General features: G+C 39.3%; 1 protein-coding gene across 6 annotated transcripts in view; it reads left to right on the top strand.

The window, feature by feature from the left end:
- The window catches only part of PHACTR4 (phosphatase and actin regulator 4), a 98,122-nt gene that overhangs the window by 9,665 nt on the left and 70,286 nt on the right, over positions 1-18,171 (top strand). For all 6 annotated transcript variants that reach the window (XM_025447790.3, XM_049105591.1, XM_025447797.3 and 3 more), the window contains exon 2: positions 15,231-15,284. Coding sequence is in view for 4 of the 6 variants with exons in the window: in XM_025447797.3 (XP_025303582.1) it covers positions 15,269-15,284 (16 nt within the window). In the remaining 2 variants the exon portion in view is untranslated. The remainder of the gene's footprint in view (positions 1-15,230; positions 15,285-18,171) is intronic.

Here is an 18,171-nt window from a genome sequence, read left to right as displayed (position 1 = left end):
GAATTGGGTTCATAGAGAAATGGTTGTTCTTTTGGGGGTTAATTGTTTATTAAATAAGATTAAAAACTGGAGCCCTGAAACACTCCCTCCTCCTCTAGTGAGTGACAAGAAGAAAAGGGAGAATTTCTAAGGGAGACTTACCTCTTCTTCCCTTTCCTCATGGCTAAATCCCTATTAAAAATGCTTTCAGTAGATACTGAGAGTAACTGTATAGAACAAGCCACAGGGTGTGAAGAGTACTTCCATTTCCTCTCACTTGCACACACCCTCCTGTTCCTTTCACTGAATTTAAATTTGAGGGAGAACTTTAGGATTCAGGATATGGGTTTGTCTTTGCTTTATGTATTAAAAGGTAACACAATGCCTCTTACCTATTGGTGATACCAATAAGATTGGGAATTTTTCTAACAGTCTTATATGCTCTAATGTTTATATAAAAGTAGATAACTGGCTTCTGGAACAGCATCTTTATGTAATTGGGAGAGGGCTTCATCCTTTCACTTTAGCCACAGGCCAATAAGAACCATTTTGTTAAATGAATGTATCTTTGCAATCTGTAGCATGAGATAAATAAGTCTGTTTGTTTGCAACTACAATAATCCTTGCACACTTAGAATTTACCATGTTAACCTTCTTTAAGAGTACAATTCAGTTGCATTAAGCACCTTCACAACATTGTGCAGCCATCTCTACTATCCACTTGCAAAACTTTTCCATCATCTCAAACTGAAACTATCCAATAAATAGTACTTCCCATTGTCTTCCCCTCTCAGCTGGTGATAACCTTTATTCTACTTTGTGTCTCTATGAATTTGCCTATTCTAGGTGTCTCAAATAAGTGGAATCATACAATATTTGTCTTTTTGTGTCTTGAGTATTTCTTTGTATTTTTTAAGCTATCTCCTCTTTGTCCTTACAGAGAGAAGAAAATTTATTTTTTAGCAGTCAGAAGCTCCGCTCTAGCCTCTTAACTCTCTGTTTAACTGTCTTTAGGGCATTGGTGTTAAGGAATTAATAATAAAAGGTTTAAGGGATTTGGTAAATAAAGTATTTTTGTGTGTGCTAGTGCTTTTGGAGGGCAGAACAGAAAGGGAAAAATTAAAGAGCAGTTGTTGAGCAACTTTTTCCTTTTAACTAGAAGAGATTAAAAGGGTTAACCTCTTACACATCAATTATGCCACATTAAATTCCTGTAAGTAATGACCCTATATTTATTTTATGAGATATTTATACTTGGTATTACCATGATCCAGACATACACAAAACTTTTTTTAAAGTCTATTTAAGTCCATCTTTCAACAGATCATTTCTATGAGGTTTCCAACACCATAGAAATCTATGTAACCAAACTTCACCTATTAGAAAGAAACTATAATTGCCTGAAGTCCAAATTTAGTCCCAATTATTTGAGGAGAAGAAATTATATGATTAATTCTGATCTGCGTTATCTTGAAAGTAGGATAACCCTTTCTGAGATCTGTATTTTTCCTGAAAATAATATCCTTTGTAATTCACTAATGATATTTCCTTGAGAGTACTTTTGATTATCAGTGAGCCACACCTCTATTTTAAAGAGCTGATTCATGCGTCTTAGTGGTAACAGAAAAGACTGTGTTTAACTAGGAAGAGGAGGAGGTTAGTTTTTCTTGAAAGGGGTATTAGTCCAATTTTTTTTTTTTTTTTTTTTTTTTTTTTTAAGGTAGGCTCCCTGCCCAATGTGGAGCCCAACACAGGGCTTGAACTCACAACCATAAGATCAAGACGTGAGCTGACATCAGTAGTTGGACACTTACCTGGGTGAGCCACCCAGTTGCCCCTAGTCCCATTTTTAAGTCTTTACCCTTAAGTAGTATGTTAGGTTTTATTGTGCTTAAAAATAAACTCTTCCTAAGTGTAACTTTTTTTTTGAACAGACTTTAAAAAACAAAAATTTTTTTCTGTCACTAATAGCTTTCATTCTTTGTTTCATTTTGAATGTCCAAGATAGCCTCGAGTTTAAATACAGATATAAACGAATATGCCAAGAATATATAGTTTTTCCTAGCAGGATATATACTTTTTGAGATATTGTTGGTGTCCCGGTTGAACCAATACTAGAAGGAAGAAGACAGTGGAACAGTATTTTCAAAATACTAAAAGAAAAAAAATCTATCAACCGAGAATTGTGTATCAGTAAAACCATTATGTCAAAAATAAATTTAAAAGAAAAATTTCAAACAAGGGAACTGAGAACATATTCCCATAGAACCTCTCCAGAGGAACTTCTGAAGGATATACTTCAGGAAAAAGGAAACTCTTGTTTCTTGGAAACAAGAGTCTGAGGTGCACAAGGGAATGATGAGCAAAGAATAAATGTACAATAAAGAAACATCTTATTTATAGATATAAAAATGGGACATACTTGGGGTGCCTGGGTGGCTCAGTCGGTCATAATCCTGAGGTCCTGGGATCAAGCCCCACATCAGGCTCCCTGCTCAATGGGGAATCTGCTACTCCCTCTCTTTCTTTCTGTGGGCTCACGCTCTCTCTCTGTCCAATAAATAAATAAATAAAATCTTTTTAAAAAATGGAAAACACTCAAATATAAATAGAGAAGGGGTTTGAAGTGAAAGCATTCCAAGAGTTCTTATATAATTAAGGAGTAAAGATACTAAATTAACTTTAGACTTAAGGTAAAATATTCATATTAGTCTTTTAGAGGTAATAATAAAAGAATAGTAACAGAATAAAGATAAGTAGAAATGAGGAAAAGGAATGAGAAAAAAATTGATACAGCAGAAGAGAAAAAAAAAACTAAAGAGTGGAACTAATGAAAAATAGAAAATACGGTGGTTAAAAGGAATACAAAATATCTCTTAATCACAGTAGAAATAAATTAGATGTTTTCCCCAAAAACTCTATTTAAAAGACAAAGATGGTCCAAATAGAGAAGTAATAAAGGAGACTGAATAAATGAGAGATAAACTATTCATGGATTAGAACACTTAGTATTATAAAGAAGACAGTTCTCCCTAGTTTGATTTTTTTTTTTTAATTTTATTTATTTGTTCATGAGAGACACAGAGAGAGAGAAAGAGAGGCAGAGACACAGGCAGAGGGAGAAGCAGGCTCCATGCACCGGGAGCCCGATGCAGGACTCGATCCCAGGTCCCTGGGATCATGCCCTAAGCTGAAGGCAGACGTGCAACTGCTGAGCTACCCAGGCGTCCCTCCCTAGTTTGATTTGATTTGATTTTTTAAAAAGATAATTATGTATGTATGTATGTATGAGAGACAGAGGCAGAGGGAGAAGCAGCAGGCTCCTTGTGGAGCAGGGATCCCCACACGGGACTCAATCCCAGGATCCTGGGACCACAACCTGAGCTGAAGGCAGACACTTAACTGACTGAGCCACCCAGGCACCCTCCCAGTTTGATTTTAGATCAAATGTAATTCTAATCAAAATTCCAGTAAGTTTTTTTCATGGAATTTGACAAGTTGATTCTAAAATGTGAACAGAGCAACCAACATATTTCTGAAGATAACATGGGGAAACTTGTCCTACCTGATTATAAGATTTATTGTAAAACTGATTATTAGACTGTCTGGCTTTTGGCCCTGGGATAAAAAATAATAGACCTGTAGAATAGTACAGAGTGCTGGGAGAGAGACCTATAAATATAGGGAAAGGGATATGTGACAAAGGTGGCATTACATATCAGTGGAGAGAAGATAAATTATTCAGTAATGGACTGAGATAATTGTTAGCCATGAAAAAAAAGGATCTCTATCTAATACCATACACAAAAATCAGTTTTAGGTACATCGATGATCAAAATGTGAAGGGTAAAACTTTAAAATATTAAGAAAATACAGGAAAATATCTGTCTTATCTCAGGTCTTGTATATATTAACTTAGTAATAAGTTAAAAATAGAAATAAGATAGGGTGAAGGAATAGGGTATGATGGAAAGGGATGTGCCATTTTAGACAGGGTAGTCTGGGCAAGGCCCCTCTGAGCAGGTCATATTTGAGTTGTCATGTGAAATAAAGGAGCGAATCATGCAATTTCTGAGAAAGGAGCATTCCAGGCTGTCTGAACAGCACCTGCAGAGCCCTGGGGTAAGAATGTGTTTGTTGGGATCTCTGGGTGGCGCAGAGGTTTAGCGCCTGCCTTTGGCCCAGGGCGCGATCCTGGGGATCCAGGATCGAATCCACGTCGGGCTTCCGGTGCATGGAGCCTGCTTCGCCCTCTGCCTGTGTCTCTGCCTCTCTCTCTCTCTGACTATCATAAATAAATAAAAATTAAAAAAAAAAAAAAAGAATGTGTTTTTTGAATTACAGAAGCAGCAATAGGGTAGTGTGGCAGGAAGAGAGTGAGCAAGAGTGATAAGTAAAGTCTGTAAGAAACGGGTTAAGAGTATGTAGGATCTCAAAGGTCATGGTAAGAAATTGGGAGTTAATTTCAGATGTAATAGGGAGACATGATCTGCTTTCCTTTTTTAAAGGATCACCCAGAGCACTCTGAGGACAACACAACATAGGAGCCTGAGTGTGGAGGGCAGCCTGGGTGGCTCAGCGGTTTAGCGCCGCCTTCGGCCCAGGTCGTGATCCTGGAGACCCGGGATCAAGTCCCATGTCAGGCGCCCTGCATGGAGCCTGCTTCTCCCTCTGCCTGTGTCTCTGCCTGCCTGCCTCTCTCTCTCTCTCTCTCTCTTTCTCACTGTTTCTCATTAATAAATAAAATCTTAAAAATAAAATATAAAAAATAATTTTAAAAAATTTTTAAAAAGCCTGAGTGGAAGAAGGAAGATTGATTAGGGCATTGACACACTAGTCTAGGCAAGATGTAGCCATAGCTTGGAGTTGGGTAGTGAGAAGTGTTTAGATTATGGATATATTTTAAAGGCAGAGGCCGTAAAATTTAGTGATGATTTAGATGTGGTTGTGAGAGAAAGAGAAGACTCAATCATGACACCAAAGTTTTTGTCCTGAGCAGTTGGAACACTTAAGTTGCCTCTTAACCAAGATAATGATCCAAAATAGCAGCTAACATACTTGCCAGCAATTTATTTATTTATTTATTTATTTAATTTTTTGGTAAGTGTCATACATCTATTGCCCTAACTATTGAGTAGGGGAGGCTGGAGGAAGAACAAGTTGGGCGTGAGGAATCAAGAGTTGTTGTTTTTGTTTTGTTTTGTTCTGTTTTGTTTTTTAAAATATACTACATTGGGGCATCTGGGTGGCACAGTTGGTTAAACATCTGCCTTAAGTTCAGGTCATGATCCCAGGGTCCTGGGATTGAGCCCCACTTTGGGTTCCCTACTCAGAGGGGAGTCTCCCTCTCCCTCTACCCCTCCACCCTGCTTGTGTGTGCTCTATCTCTCTGAAATTAATTAATAAAATCTTTTAAAAATATATATATATATGCTGTGTCTGAGAAACTTCTTAGATTGCCAAATAAAGATGTTGTAAGGCTGTGGATATACTAGTTTGAAGTTCAGAGGAGAAATTCAGTCTGGAAATATGAATTTGGAAATCATCAGTATATATATATTATACTTAAAGCTATAGAACTGGGGATCCTGGGTGGTGCAGTTAGTTAAGGTCTGACTCTTGGTTTCAGCTCAGTTTGTGATCTTAGGGTCATGAGATCAAGCCCCATGTTGGGCCCCACACTCACTGTGGACACTGCTTGATATTTTCTCTCCTTCTCCCTCTACTCCTCCTTCTCATGCTCTCTTTCTAAAATAAATAAATCTTTAAAAAAAAGCTATAGAACTGGATGAGATGATTAGTCAGGGTTCATGTTTGGGGTGTTACACTTTTTCTAGGAGGGTTTAGAAATTTAGAGGGCTGATTTTGGATGTCATAATAACTAGGGAGGCTGTGGACATTTAATGTGGGGGGAATACTAAATGAGAGTTGCTAAATATCCTGCAATGTGTAGAACAGTACTCAGTAAAGAACTGACCCAGCCAAAATGCTCATGATGTTCCAGGGAGGGAGAAAGTGAAGATAGTGAAGAGATGGAGATTCAAGAGCCAAATCTTAGGGCTCAGCAGCATTTAGAGGCCAAGAAAAGGAGGTTCCTGCAGGGACTACATCAGTTGAAGTAGGAGGGAAAACAAAAACCAAGAGTTCATAGGCCCCAGTTTAGGGAATACTTAATTACTGAGCTGTGAGAGGCAGTGAGAATATTTTGGATACTATCGTGTCTTCAGGCAATGAAGATGAAGAGAGGGATGCGTGTGAGATATGTTTTGGAAATGACTCATATGATGTGGAGGATGAGATTTCTGGTTTGAACAACTAGGTGGATGGTGGTGAACTAGGAACCTGCCAGAAGAGGAGGGAATAAAGATGAGTGAGGTAGATAATGAATTGTTTTTGTGTATGTTGAATGGAAGTTTGTGAGGATATCTGAGTGGAGGTGTTTAGTGAGTTGGACATGTGGATTTGGAGCTCATTCATTTAAAAATCAGATATTATTGTGTACTTACTGTTTTCCAGGCACTATTCAAAAAAAATATATATATATACATACATATATATACATATATCTTTTTTGTTTTAAGATTTATTGGAGAGAGAGAGCATGTGTGTGCATGGGGGAGGGGCAGAGGAAGAAGGGGAGAGAGACTCTCAAGCAGACTGCACTGAGCATGAAGCCCAACTTAGGACTCAATCTCATGATTGTGAGATCACGACCTGAGCCAAAATCCAGAGTCAGGTGATTAACCAACTGTGTCACTCACATGACCCTCCAACTATTTAACAACAATTCTAGTTGTTAAAGATATAGTAGTGAAAAAAAATAGGCAAAATATGTGTCCTGAAAGAATTTATATTTTAGTGAGAGAAGAAAATAAACATAATAAAAATAAATTTAAGGCACAATGTAGAAGATAAGCGCTCTGAGAAATAAAAAGATGGTAAAAGAGATAAAGCAAGGGTGAGTTGGGGTGGAGTAATGCTGAATATTTTTATTTAAAGTTGGGTCATGTGGGCAGCCTGGGTGGCTCAGTGGTTTAGCACCACCTTCAGTCCAGGGCATGATCCTGGAGACCCGGGATTGAGTCCCACGTCAGGTTCCCAGCATGGAGCCTGCTTCTCCCCTCCCTCTGCCTGTGTCTCTGCCTCTCTCTCTCTCTCTCTCTCTCTCTCTCTCTCTGGTGTGTGTGTGTCTCTCATGAATAAATAAATAAAATCTTTAAAAAAAATAAAGTTGGGTCATGAAGGAAAGCTTCACTGAGAAAGCAACATTTTAGCAAAGACCTAAAAGAATTGAGGAATGGATATTTGAGGGAGGAACATTCCAGAGAGAGTGAATAGCAAATACAAAAGCCCCTAGCATGCCTGGCAGGTTCAAGAAACAGTGAGGAGGCTCACCTACCTGAAGCTTAGTGAGGGAGAGAGTAGTTGAACATGATGGAGTCATTGAGAATGGTCATAGGGCCTTATAAACTGTTGAGTATTTTGCCTTTTACTCTGAGCTTTTTTTTTTTTTTTAAGATTTTATTTATTCATGAGAAACACACGAGAGAGAGACTGAGAGAGACAGAGACACAGTCAGAGGGAGAAGCAGGGTCCATGCAGGGAGCCTGATATGGGACTCGATCCCGGGTCTCCAGGATCAGGCCCCGGGCCGAAGGTGGCGCTAAACCTCTGAGCCACCCAGGTTCCCCTATTCTGAGCTTTTGAGAGGGATCTGGACTGAACATACATATAGGTTTAGGCATCATCTGCATGTGGGTGGTTATCCTAGGAACCATGGAAGTATTTCTAGCACAGGCATTTGGTTAGGTGGAGACACAGAGTAGTCTTCTACAAAGACTACTACTTGGGATTCTTCAGCAAGATACCCTTCTGTGGGATACCAGGGTGGTGCAGTCAATTAAGTGTCCAACTCTTGGTTTCATGATCTCAGGATCGTGAAATTGAGCTCGGTATCAGGCTCTGTTTAAGTGCAGAAACTGCTTGAGACTCTCTCCCTCTGCCCCTTCTGCCCATTCTCTCTCAAATGAATAAATCTTTTTTTTTTTTAAGATTTTATTTATTTATTCATGAGAGACACACACAGAGAGAGAGGTAGGAACACAGGCAGAGGTAGAAGCAAGCTCCATGCAGGGAGCCCGATGTGGGACTTGATCCTGGGTCTCCAGGATCACACCCTGGGCTGAAGGTGGCACTAAACTGCTGAGCCACGTGGGCTGCCCTCAGATGAATAAATCTTTAAAAAAAAAAAAAAAAAAAAAAAAAGGGTACCCTTCTGTTCATGATTCTCTAAGGACAGAGGTGTTTTATTACTTGAAACTTTGTGTTAGGGTGCCTGGGTGGCTCGGGTCAGGGGTCTGCCTTCAGCTCGGGTCCCTGAACAGGGAGCCTGCTTCTCCCTTTCCCTCTGCCTGCCACTGCTCCCTCTGCTTGTGTTCTCTCTCTCTCTCTTTCTCTCAAATAAACAAAATCTTAAAAAAAAAAAAAAATAAGAAAAGAAAAAGAAACTTTTTTGTTAGCTAGCCCAGGATCATCACTCTGATTATCTAGTAATAATGTGGTTAACAGCAGTTGAGATACTATTAATTCTGTCTTCTCAATCTACCAGCAAATCCTATTATGTTTACAACCATTTTCAGATGTTCAATTATTTTTTTTCCTTTTTAGATTTTATTTATTTATTTGACAGAGAGCACACACTGGCAGGGAGGGACAGGGAGAAGCAGGCTCCCAGCAGAGCAGGGAGCCCTGTCTGGGATTCCATCAAGAGCAGGATCAAGGCCTGAACCACAGACAGATGCTTAACTGACTGAGCCACGTAGGCACCCAGAGGTATTTGATTCTTGATTATTACTGCTTTGCCATTACTTACATATCAGACATTTATTCAGTGCCACATATGTCTGAAACAAAGTGCAGACCTCAGTCTATTACCATGAAAGTTTGAATGGAACTTTGTTTACATTAATGATTACCCTGTGTTGAGGCTTCTAATGACTGTAGACCGTATTAATTCATCCTTCTCTAATTACTTTTATACTTGTTGGAAGGTTAATACTCAACTGATTTGACCTCCCAGCTAGTTTTTTGTTTGTTTGTTTGTTTGTTTGTTTGTTTTTTGGTGGTTGCTCTGGGGATTACAATTCACATTTTACCTTAACCCAATCTAGTAATCTTGTTTAGGTATATACCAATTTATTTTCAGTATAGCTCTGTTCCTTTTCCCCTTGGTACTATTCTTCTTTTTTTTTAATAAATTTATTTTTTTATTGGTGTTCAATTTGTTAACATACAGAATAACACCCAGTGCTCATCCCGTCAAGTGCCCACCTCAGTGCCCGGTACTATTATTCTTATATAAATTATGTATTTATATATCACAAGCCCATTACCATGCTTTTATAATTATAGCTTTATGCATTCTTTTAAATTAGATAGGGAAAAAATTAAGTATATACACTTATACTGTCTTTTTTTTTTTTTTAAGATTTTATTTATTTATTCATGAGAGACAGAGAAGCAGGCTCCCCTGGGGAGCCTGATGCCGGACTTGATCCCCAGACTGCAGGAGCATGCCCTTAGCCAAAGATAGATGCTCAACCGCTGAGCCACCCAGGCGCCCCTATACTGTCTTTTATATTTACCTATGTAGTTACTTTTGCTGTTGCTCTAGAGAATTTTTTTCAGTTATTTTACTTGTCAATTCTAGAAAATCTTTCTTTTTCTTTTTCTTTTTTTTTTTTTTTAAGATTTATTTATTTATTCATTCAGAGAGAGCAAGAGAGAGGCAGAGACACAGGCAGAGGGAGAAGCAGGCTCCATGCAGGAAGCCTGACGTTGGACTCGATCCCGATCCCGGGTCTCCAGGATCACACCCTGGGCTGCAGACGGCGCTAAACCCCTGGGCCACCGGAGCTGCCCTCTTTCTTTAAAAAAATAAAATAAAATAAAATAAAATAAATTTCTCTTGCTACTCTCTATTTGATGAGGCATTATGCGCATACTTTAGTTCTTCAAACATGGTTTTCTTTAGTTCTTTGAAGTATTTAGAATAGCTTACTTAAAAGTCTTTGTCTAGGGGTGCCTAGGTGGCACAGTCAGTGGAGCATCTGCCTTCAGCTCAGGTCATGATCCCAGGGTCCTGTGATGGAGCCCTGAGCCCTGCATCAGGCTCTCTGCTCAGTGGGGAGCCTGCTTCCCACCCTTCCCCTCTGTCGGCTACTCCCCCTGTTGTGCTCTCTCTCTGTCAGGTAAATAAATCTTTAAAAAAAATAAAAGGACAGCCCCCGTGGCCCAGCGGTTTAGCGCCTCCTGCAGCCCGGGTTGTGATCCTGGAGACCCAGGATCGAGTCCCACATCAGGCTCCCTGCATGGAGCCTGCTTCTCCCTCTGCCTGTGTCTCTGCCTCTCTCTCTCTCTCTCTGAATAAATAAATAAATAAAAATATTTAAAAAAATAAAAAAAAATAATAAAGTCTTTAAGCACTCCTGGGTGGCTCAGTTGGTTAAATATCTACCTTTGGCTCAGGACATGATCCCAGGGTTCTGGGGTGGAGCCCTACTTTGGGCTCCCTGCTTAGCAGGTAGTCTGCTTCTCCCTCTCCCTCTGCCCCTCCTGCCTCTTGTGCTCTTCCTCTCTTGCTCTCTAACAACAACAACAACAAAGTATTTGTCTAGTAAGTCCAACACCTAGGCCTCCTCAGGTACGGTTTTGTTGACTGCTTTTTCCCCTTATATAGACCATACTTTCCTCTTTATTTATGTATCTCGTAATTTCTTCAGAAAACTAAGTGTTTTAAATAATGTGGCAAGTCTGCCATTCAGATTCTCCCCTCCCTCCTGTGGATTTCTTGTTGCTGTTTATTTAGTGACTTTCCTGGACTAAATATCTGTAGAGCCTGTATTTTTTGTTGTATATGGCCACTGAAGTCTCTGCTTGGTTGATTTAGTGGTTAGCTAATGATTAGACAAAGACTTCCTTAACTGTCTTGAACATTTAAATTATCCAGTAGCCTTTGCCAAGGGGGCTCTGTCTGTTGGCATATATTTGCAACGTTCCCTGCAGGCAATTTACAATTTTCCTTTAGCCATTACTACTTCCTGCCTGCACAGAATTTCAAGGTCAACCAGAGGTAAGATATCAGGGCGCTTTCAGGCTTTTCCTGGGTATGTGCACAGTCTGCAAATGCATGTGCCCTTCTAGATACCCAAGGGTTTCTAGAACATCAGGGTTTTCCAAAGTCCCTTATAGACCTCTTGTTCCTGAACTTTATGGTTTTTTTTGTTCAGTGTCCTGTTAGACTCTAGCTGACTGATATCACTGCCTTAGGCTGTGGGGATGTTAAACAGCTGCCACTGACTATGTTTTGAAAAATGTCTGAAGGATAGAGCTATTCACACAGAACAAACGGTGAGTCAGGTCAAATAAAGATACGGGGAGCAGTCAGATCACGTACTAATGGCTCTCTGGGGCTGGCGCTTTTCGGGAGCTCCAAATTTATTCTGTCCTTTTCAGTAGCTCCTCGGCTGCTGGTTTCCATAGCCACTGTAGTTGTGAGGTTCTTGGTTTTCAAGGCTAACAGAGTTAGGGAGATGGAAGTGGGAGTCAGGCTAGTTAAAATGCCATAATACTCACTGATCTTACCAAGATTCAGTTGTTGTTTTACTTACAATAAAATATACACAATATTTTGTGTAAACAAAGTTTACCATTTCTTAAAGGTATAGTCAGCAACATGAAGTACTTTCACGTTGTTCTATAACCATTGCCACCATCTATCTTCAGTACTTTTTCATTTTCCTAACTGAAACTTTATAACCATTAGTGATAATTCCTCATTCTCACTTCCCCTCAGCCCCTGGAAACAGCATCTGACTTTCTGTCTCTGAATTTGACTGCTGTAGGTAAAGTGGAATCATACAATCTTTTCCTTTTGGGTTTAGCTTATTTCATTTAGCATAATGTCTCAGGATTGACATTGTTGTAACATATGTCAGAATTTCGTTCCTTGTTCAGGCTGAATAATATGTTCCACATTTTATTTATCCATTCATCTGTTGATGAGTATTTGGGTTGTTTTTACCTTTTGGCTATTGTCACTAATGCTACTATGAACATGGGTATACAAATATGTGTTTGAATTCCTCTTTTCAGTTATTTTGGGTATATATCCAGAAGTAGAATTGCTGGATCATGCTATGATTCTGTTTTTAATCTTTTTTTTTTTTTTTTTTAAGATTTATTTATTTATTTATTCAGAGAGAGCGAAAGAGAGGCAGAGACCCAGGCAGAGAGAGAAGCAGGCTCCATGCAGGGAGCCCAATGTGGGACTCGATCTGGGGTCTCCAGGATCACACCCGGGCTGCAGGCGGCACTAAGCCACTGCGCCACCGGGGCTGCCCTGTTTTTAATCTTTTTAAAGTAGGCTCCACACCTAGGGGGAGCTCAGTGTCGGGCTTGAACCCACAACCCTGAGATCAAGACCTGAACTGAGATCAACTGACCCAACTCAGTTGGGTGCTTAACCAACTGAGCCAACAAGGCACCCCTAAGTTTTTTAGGAACTGCCATGCTACTTTCACGGTGGCTGCACCATTTTGTTAGAGTACACAAGGGTTCCAATTTCTCCAGGTCCTCTTAACACTTGTTATTTTCTGTCTTTAATTTTGATAATATAAGCTTTATCTACTTTTTTTTTTTTAATTTTTATTTATTTATGATAGTCACAGAGAGAGAGAGAGAGAGAGAGAGAGAGGCAGAGACACAGGCAGAGGGAGAAGCAGGCTCCATGCACTGGGAGCCCGATGTGGGACTCGATCCCGGGTCCCCAGGATCGCGCCCTGGGCCAAAGGCAGGCGCCAAACCGCTGCGCCACCCAGGGATCCCTATCTACTTTTTCTTTTGTTGCTTATGGTTTTGGTATCGTATCTAAGAAACCTAATTGCCTAACCAAAGGTCATAAATTTAGACCTGTCTTTTCTTCTAAGAGTCTAATTAGTTTTAGCTCTCATATTTCAATCCTTTATTTATTTTGAGTTAATTTTTGTGTGTGCGTGTGTGTGTTTTTTAAGGTTTTATTTATTTATCTATTCATGAGAGACAGAGAGAGAGAGAGAGGCAGAGACACAGGCAGAGGGAGAAGCAGGCTCCATTCAAAGAGCCCGATATGGGACTCATCCCCGGTCTCCAGGATCAGGCCCTGGGCTGAAGGCGGCGCTAAACCACTGAGCCACCCAGGCTGCCCAGTTTTTGTGTTTTCTATCTCATTTATTTCCACTCTAATCTTTACTGTTTACTTTTTCCCCCAGTGTCTTATGGTAAAGATTAGGTTATTGATTTGAGATCTTTCTTTTTAATGTAGGTGTTTACAGCTGAATGTTTCTAAGTACTGCTTTAGCTGTGTCCCATAAATTTTGACATTTTGTATCTTCATGTTTGTTATATGTGTTGAGAGAACAGCTCCTCCAGAATTCTGATTGGCCTCTCTTCCTGGGGGATACTTAGGATGGGAAGGTTGGTGTGATGAACTGTATCTGGGCTGTAACTGGTCTCCATGTTACAAATAATAATCATTACCTCCCTCCATTCTCCGTTCAGGTTCCCCTTGTCCTTAGCTGCCATCTCTTTTTTTTTTTTTTCTTTTTTTTTTTTTTTAAGTAGGCTCCACACCAGTGTGAAACCCACCTCAGGACTTGAACTTGTGATCCTGAGATCAAGATCTGAGCAGAGATCAAGAGTCAGATGCTTGCAGTATCTGGGTGACTCAGTAGAGTAGGTGGCTGACTCTTGGCTTGACTCAGGATTGGCCCATGTTGTGCTCTGTGCTTACTGGAGAGTCTGCCTGAGAATTCTCTTTCTCCCTGTGTCCTTCCCCTGCACATGCTATGCCTTTCTCTCTCTCAAATAAATACATCTTTTAAAAAATTACCTTTACAAAAAGTCCAGACACTTAACCAACTGAGCCACCCCGGTGTCCCCCATCTCCACCAATCTTTTTTTTTTTAATATTTTATTTATTTATTCATGAGAGACACACAGAGAGTGGCAGAGACACAGGCAGAGGGAGAAGCAGGCTCCATGCAGCGAGCCTGATGTGGGACTCGATCCCGGGTCTCCAGGATTATGCCCCGGGCTGAAGGCAGCGCCAAACTGCTGAGCCACCCGGGTTGCCCACATCTCCGCCAATCTTGATGGCTAGTACTTCGTGGTATGACCTAAACCCTCATTACTTAGGGATCTGAACCACTAGTTACCATGCTTTTCTCAGGCCAGAGTATCCAATTTGTTTACTCTCAGAATTGGGAAAGGGAGTACCAATAGGTACCCAAATGGGTCATCTGGGTTCCAGATATATTGTCATTGTCCCCTTCTAGAACAGCCACCCTACTTCTTTCTGATAATAAGGATCAGTTAATCCTGCCAAGATGGTAATTCCTCCTTATATCTAGGGATCACGAGCTGGGGCGGCTTTAGAGAGTTTCAAAACCGCAAGAGAAATAGGAAGCAAGATTGGGCAGACTGATCCTAGTCTAATTAAGGGATAGGGAGATTAGATATCTGTACTCAGTCAAATTTCTTTCAAAACATTCTTTTATTTTCATACTTGAGCATTCTAAACTGACAACTTACTTTAAATAACTTCTACATTCTTTAGGCAAAGCCAGTTCCTTCTAAGGTATCACTCATACCCTTTCTCAGGTACTTACATGAGTTTTGTTGTGGGGGGGTATTGTTTTACATAAAAATTTTCCTTTTTCCTTATACCCTCATAAATTCAAGTTGGGGATTGGAAAGGAAACTTACTTGAGTAAACTGAGAATAATATATTTTATTTTTTTAAGATTTTATTTATTTATTCATGAGAGACACAGAGAGAGAGAGAGGTAGAGACACAGGCAGAGGGAGAAGCAGGCTCCATGCGGGGAGCCCGACATGGGACTCGATCCCAGGTCTCCAGGATCACACCCTGGGCTGCAGGCGGCGCCAAACCGCTGTGCCACCGGGGCTGCCCGAGAATAATATATTTTAAAATGAAAATTAGCCTTAAATGTCTTACGATATTTTTATGCTATATATCTATATCTCACCTGTCTTAAATCCCAGTAGGTAATATTCTCATTTAATAAATTATACATTTCTATAATGTTCCAATTTTAAATTTTAATCAGCATTACTGAATTGGGTTAAAAAAAAACGTAAAAGGTGATGAATTTTATGTTGTAAATATATCATTTACCTTTTTCTCTTTTTAGAAACTACACCCCACCTCCCTAAACTGGTTAATAGTGGCATGGAAGATCCATTTGGTAAGTATCATCTGCATTTTTCTTAGTAAATGGTATTTGTGGGCCCTTTTTTTTTTTTTTTTGGCCTTTTTTTTCTCAAAAAAAATCATATTGCAGACTAGGAAGTACTTAAAATTTAAAAGAGGTGTTTAAAATATGCATCAGCAAAGAAAGGGATTAGAGGCCGTTTTTCTTGTTTAACCTTAGCATGCTGGAGTAAGATTTTGATTCAAGCATTTTATGATTCTTTGCCAAGTGTAAAGACGTCTGAATCTCCTTTTATACCAGTGTAACTTGAAGTATAGTAAAAATGTTACTAATGTTACATTCTACTCCTGCCCAGTTACCCCAGATAACTAAGGTCAGGTACTTGGGCTACTGGTACAAGTAATTAGATAGCTCAGGTTAATAGCTGTTGTCTTGCTTTAAGAAGATGGCTGAACACTTGGCAAGGTCTGAATTTCTCCACTGCTGTTAATGACCCTAAATGGCTTCATTAGGACCTTGGGTTCCCCTCCCCACCCAAGGGTATTTTACGAGTTCATCAGCATAATCCTCAATCTGAACACTAGAGGGCAGTCAGTACTTTTGTCATAAATTTTATTACCAAGAATTTATTACCAGATTTATCTGGAGGGGATTACTTATGAACAGTTTAGTAAATCGAGTTGATTTTGGTTGCTTGGTGACAAATCCTAAAGAACATGTACATATGACAAACTAGAGGAACATTTGACTACTCAGAGGTGGTTACTGGAAATTTATTTTTTCTCTTTGACCTCTTTACCTCACCTAACTTAAGCATAACTTAAGTTTAATTGGATCTAATTAAATTTATCATTAAATTAACTAAATTTAATTTAAATTTAAATGTAACTTAAATTTACTAAGGAATACTAAAAAGAGAGTTGCTATGGTAGTTAGGGTTGGTCAGTAGTCAATTGAAACGTAAATCGAAATGTGCTTTTGATCACCAATATGAGAAAAAGGTTGTGTTCTGTGCTAGTGAGACTCTTCCTCTTATACTTTAAATCTTGGAATCTGTAACTTGATTAACATTTATATTCATAATGTGGATTCTAGAGAAAAATGGAATTTTCTTAGTTGCTTACAAAACATATAATATTTACTGGTTTATGGTCTGCTCAATACCACCTGATAAAGATAAGAATTATGAATGTAAAATAAGTTTGTTTCTAAGAAGATAGAGCCCCTGTAAGTTAGGGTGAGAATTTTGTTGTAATTAAATTAGCTAAGAATTATGTAGATAGATTGAAAAAGAATTATTTTGTTGTATTCTGAAAATAGAAGTGAGGGATTTTGACACATCAGGTTCCAGAGGGGACAGACCTATAGCCTAACCTATGTCACTGGCAACAAGTACTGTCAGTTTTCTTTGTAGTGATAGATTCACTTTTGTTCAGTTTTGAGAAAATGCCTATCAAATATGTAAGCTTGGATAATATAGTTACTCTTTAAGTAAAAACAGTATTTCATGAAAAAAACCTCAGTTCAGCTTGCAACACAAGTGCCTTTACTAAAGGTAGCAGTTATACTTAAGTTTATGTTATGTCATATATTAAGTATATGTCATTTCCTCATACAGAATAATAAAGGGACATGTACTGAAGGATTGAGATTTATTAAAACTAATAATTTTGCAGCTTTATCAAGGACATTCTTAAATTAAAACTGGCATTATTTTTAACTGTAATAACATGATAATGAAGACCATGAGTCCTATTACAGTTTGGTGCTGCTGCCTTGATTTGTGTTAAGGTACCAGCAGGTACTTGATTTGAGTAAGGTACCTTTTGCTCACTATTGCTTTTGTACCATTGATACAAGTGTCAACACTGTGAAAAAGGTGAATATTCCCTTAGTATTACTAAGTATATCTGTGTACCTCTTAGGCTCCTGGAAGAATCTCGGGGATCCCCAGGCATCTGGGGACCACACTTTCTTCAGTTTCCTGAGGTTTAAAGAGTCTATTCTATGGAAGAAAAGCAACTTTGGCAAAGTCAGGACTTGTCCTGGAAATTGTATTGGGCAGGGCTCCAGTGTGGACCCAGTCTTGGACAGGTGACAGAAATATGGTTAGACGGTGTGAGCTGTTCTCTGATTCCTCCCAAGTTGACCATGACCCACCTACAGCTTTTGGGAGTTCGGTTAAGACACTACTGTGGAAAAAAAAAAAAAAAAGACACTACTGTGGGATGAATTGAGTGTTCTGAGTTCATTAAACAGCTAGCTCTGAGTATTTTGAGGAGAAATTCATCAGCATTTAGTGAAGATAAGCTGAGGACCAGGCTTACCTGGGCACTACATTCTTATATTCAAGAAGAGGGCAAATGGCAGCAGAGATTGTAGTGACAGCCACCTTCAGTATATCTCTTGAGTCACACTGTTCCAATCTGGACAGCTGTTTCTCTGGGTGTGGTGCACAGCTGTCATCCTGGATAGCCCTACTCAATCTCATGTCTTTCTCTTTCTTGATTGCCACATGCTTCGTGATGCTAGGCCTCCCAGAAGTTTCCTGATTCTCACCTCATTTTCCTTTAGCTCTGCCTCCTGGAGGATTTATTCATCTTTATCATCAATTAAAATTTTCTACTCTTATGTTCTGAACTTCTAGATCTCTTTTGTTCACAGAATATTTCTTTCATCATATCCTTTTATTGTCCTCAACAAACTTTCTTGGCCTTGCACAGTCCCTTTTCCCCTAAAGTTGCTTTTCTCTGTTTGTTTTGATCTGTTTTATGTTAGAGTTTTCCTCTGATGTCTCCTAATAATTAGCTGTCTGCTCATGATTAAGAGTGAGAAGCTTTAAATTAGAAGCTTTAAACGCATAGGCTGAATACCTCTGGGCCTTTCTGTAAGGTGAGCTTCTTGTCTGTCTCGTTGAGGA

This window comes from Canis lupus, chromosome 2 (assembly GCF_003254725.2).
Source record: "Canis lupus dingo isolate Sandy chromosome 2, ASM325472v2, whole genome shotgun sequence".
In the NCBI taxonomy this organism is placed as follows: Eukaryota; Metazoa; Chordata; class Mammalia; order Carnivora; family Canidae; genus Canis; species Canis lupus.
Note: the sequence above shows the minus strand (reverse complement) of the source record. Positions and strands in the feature narration are given on the sequence as shown.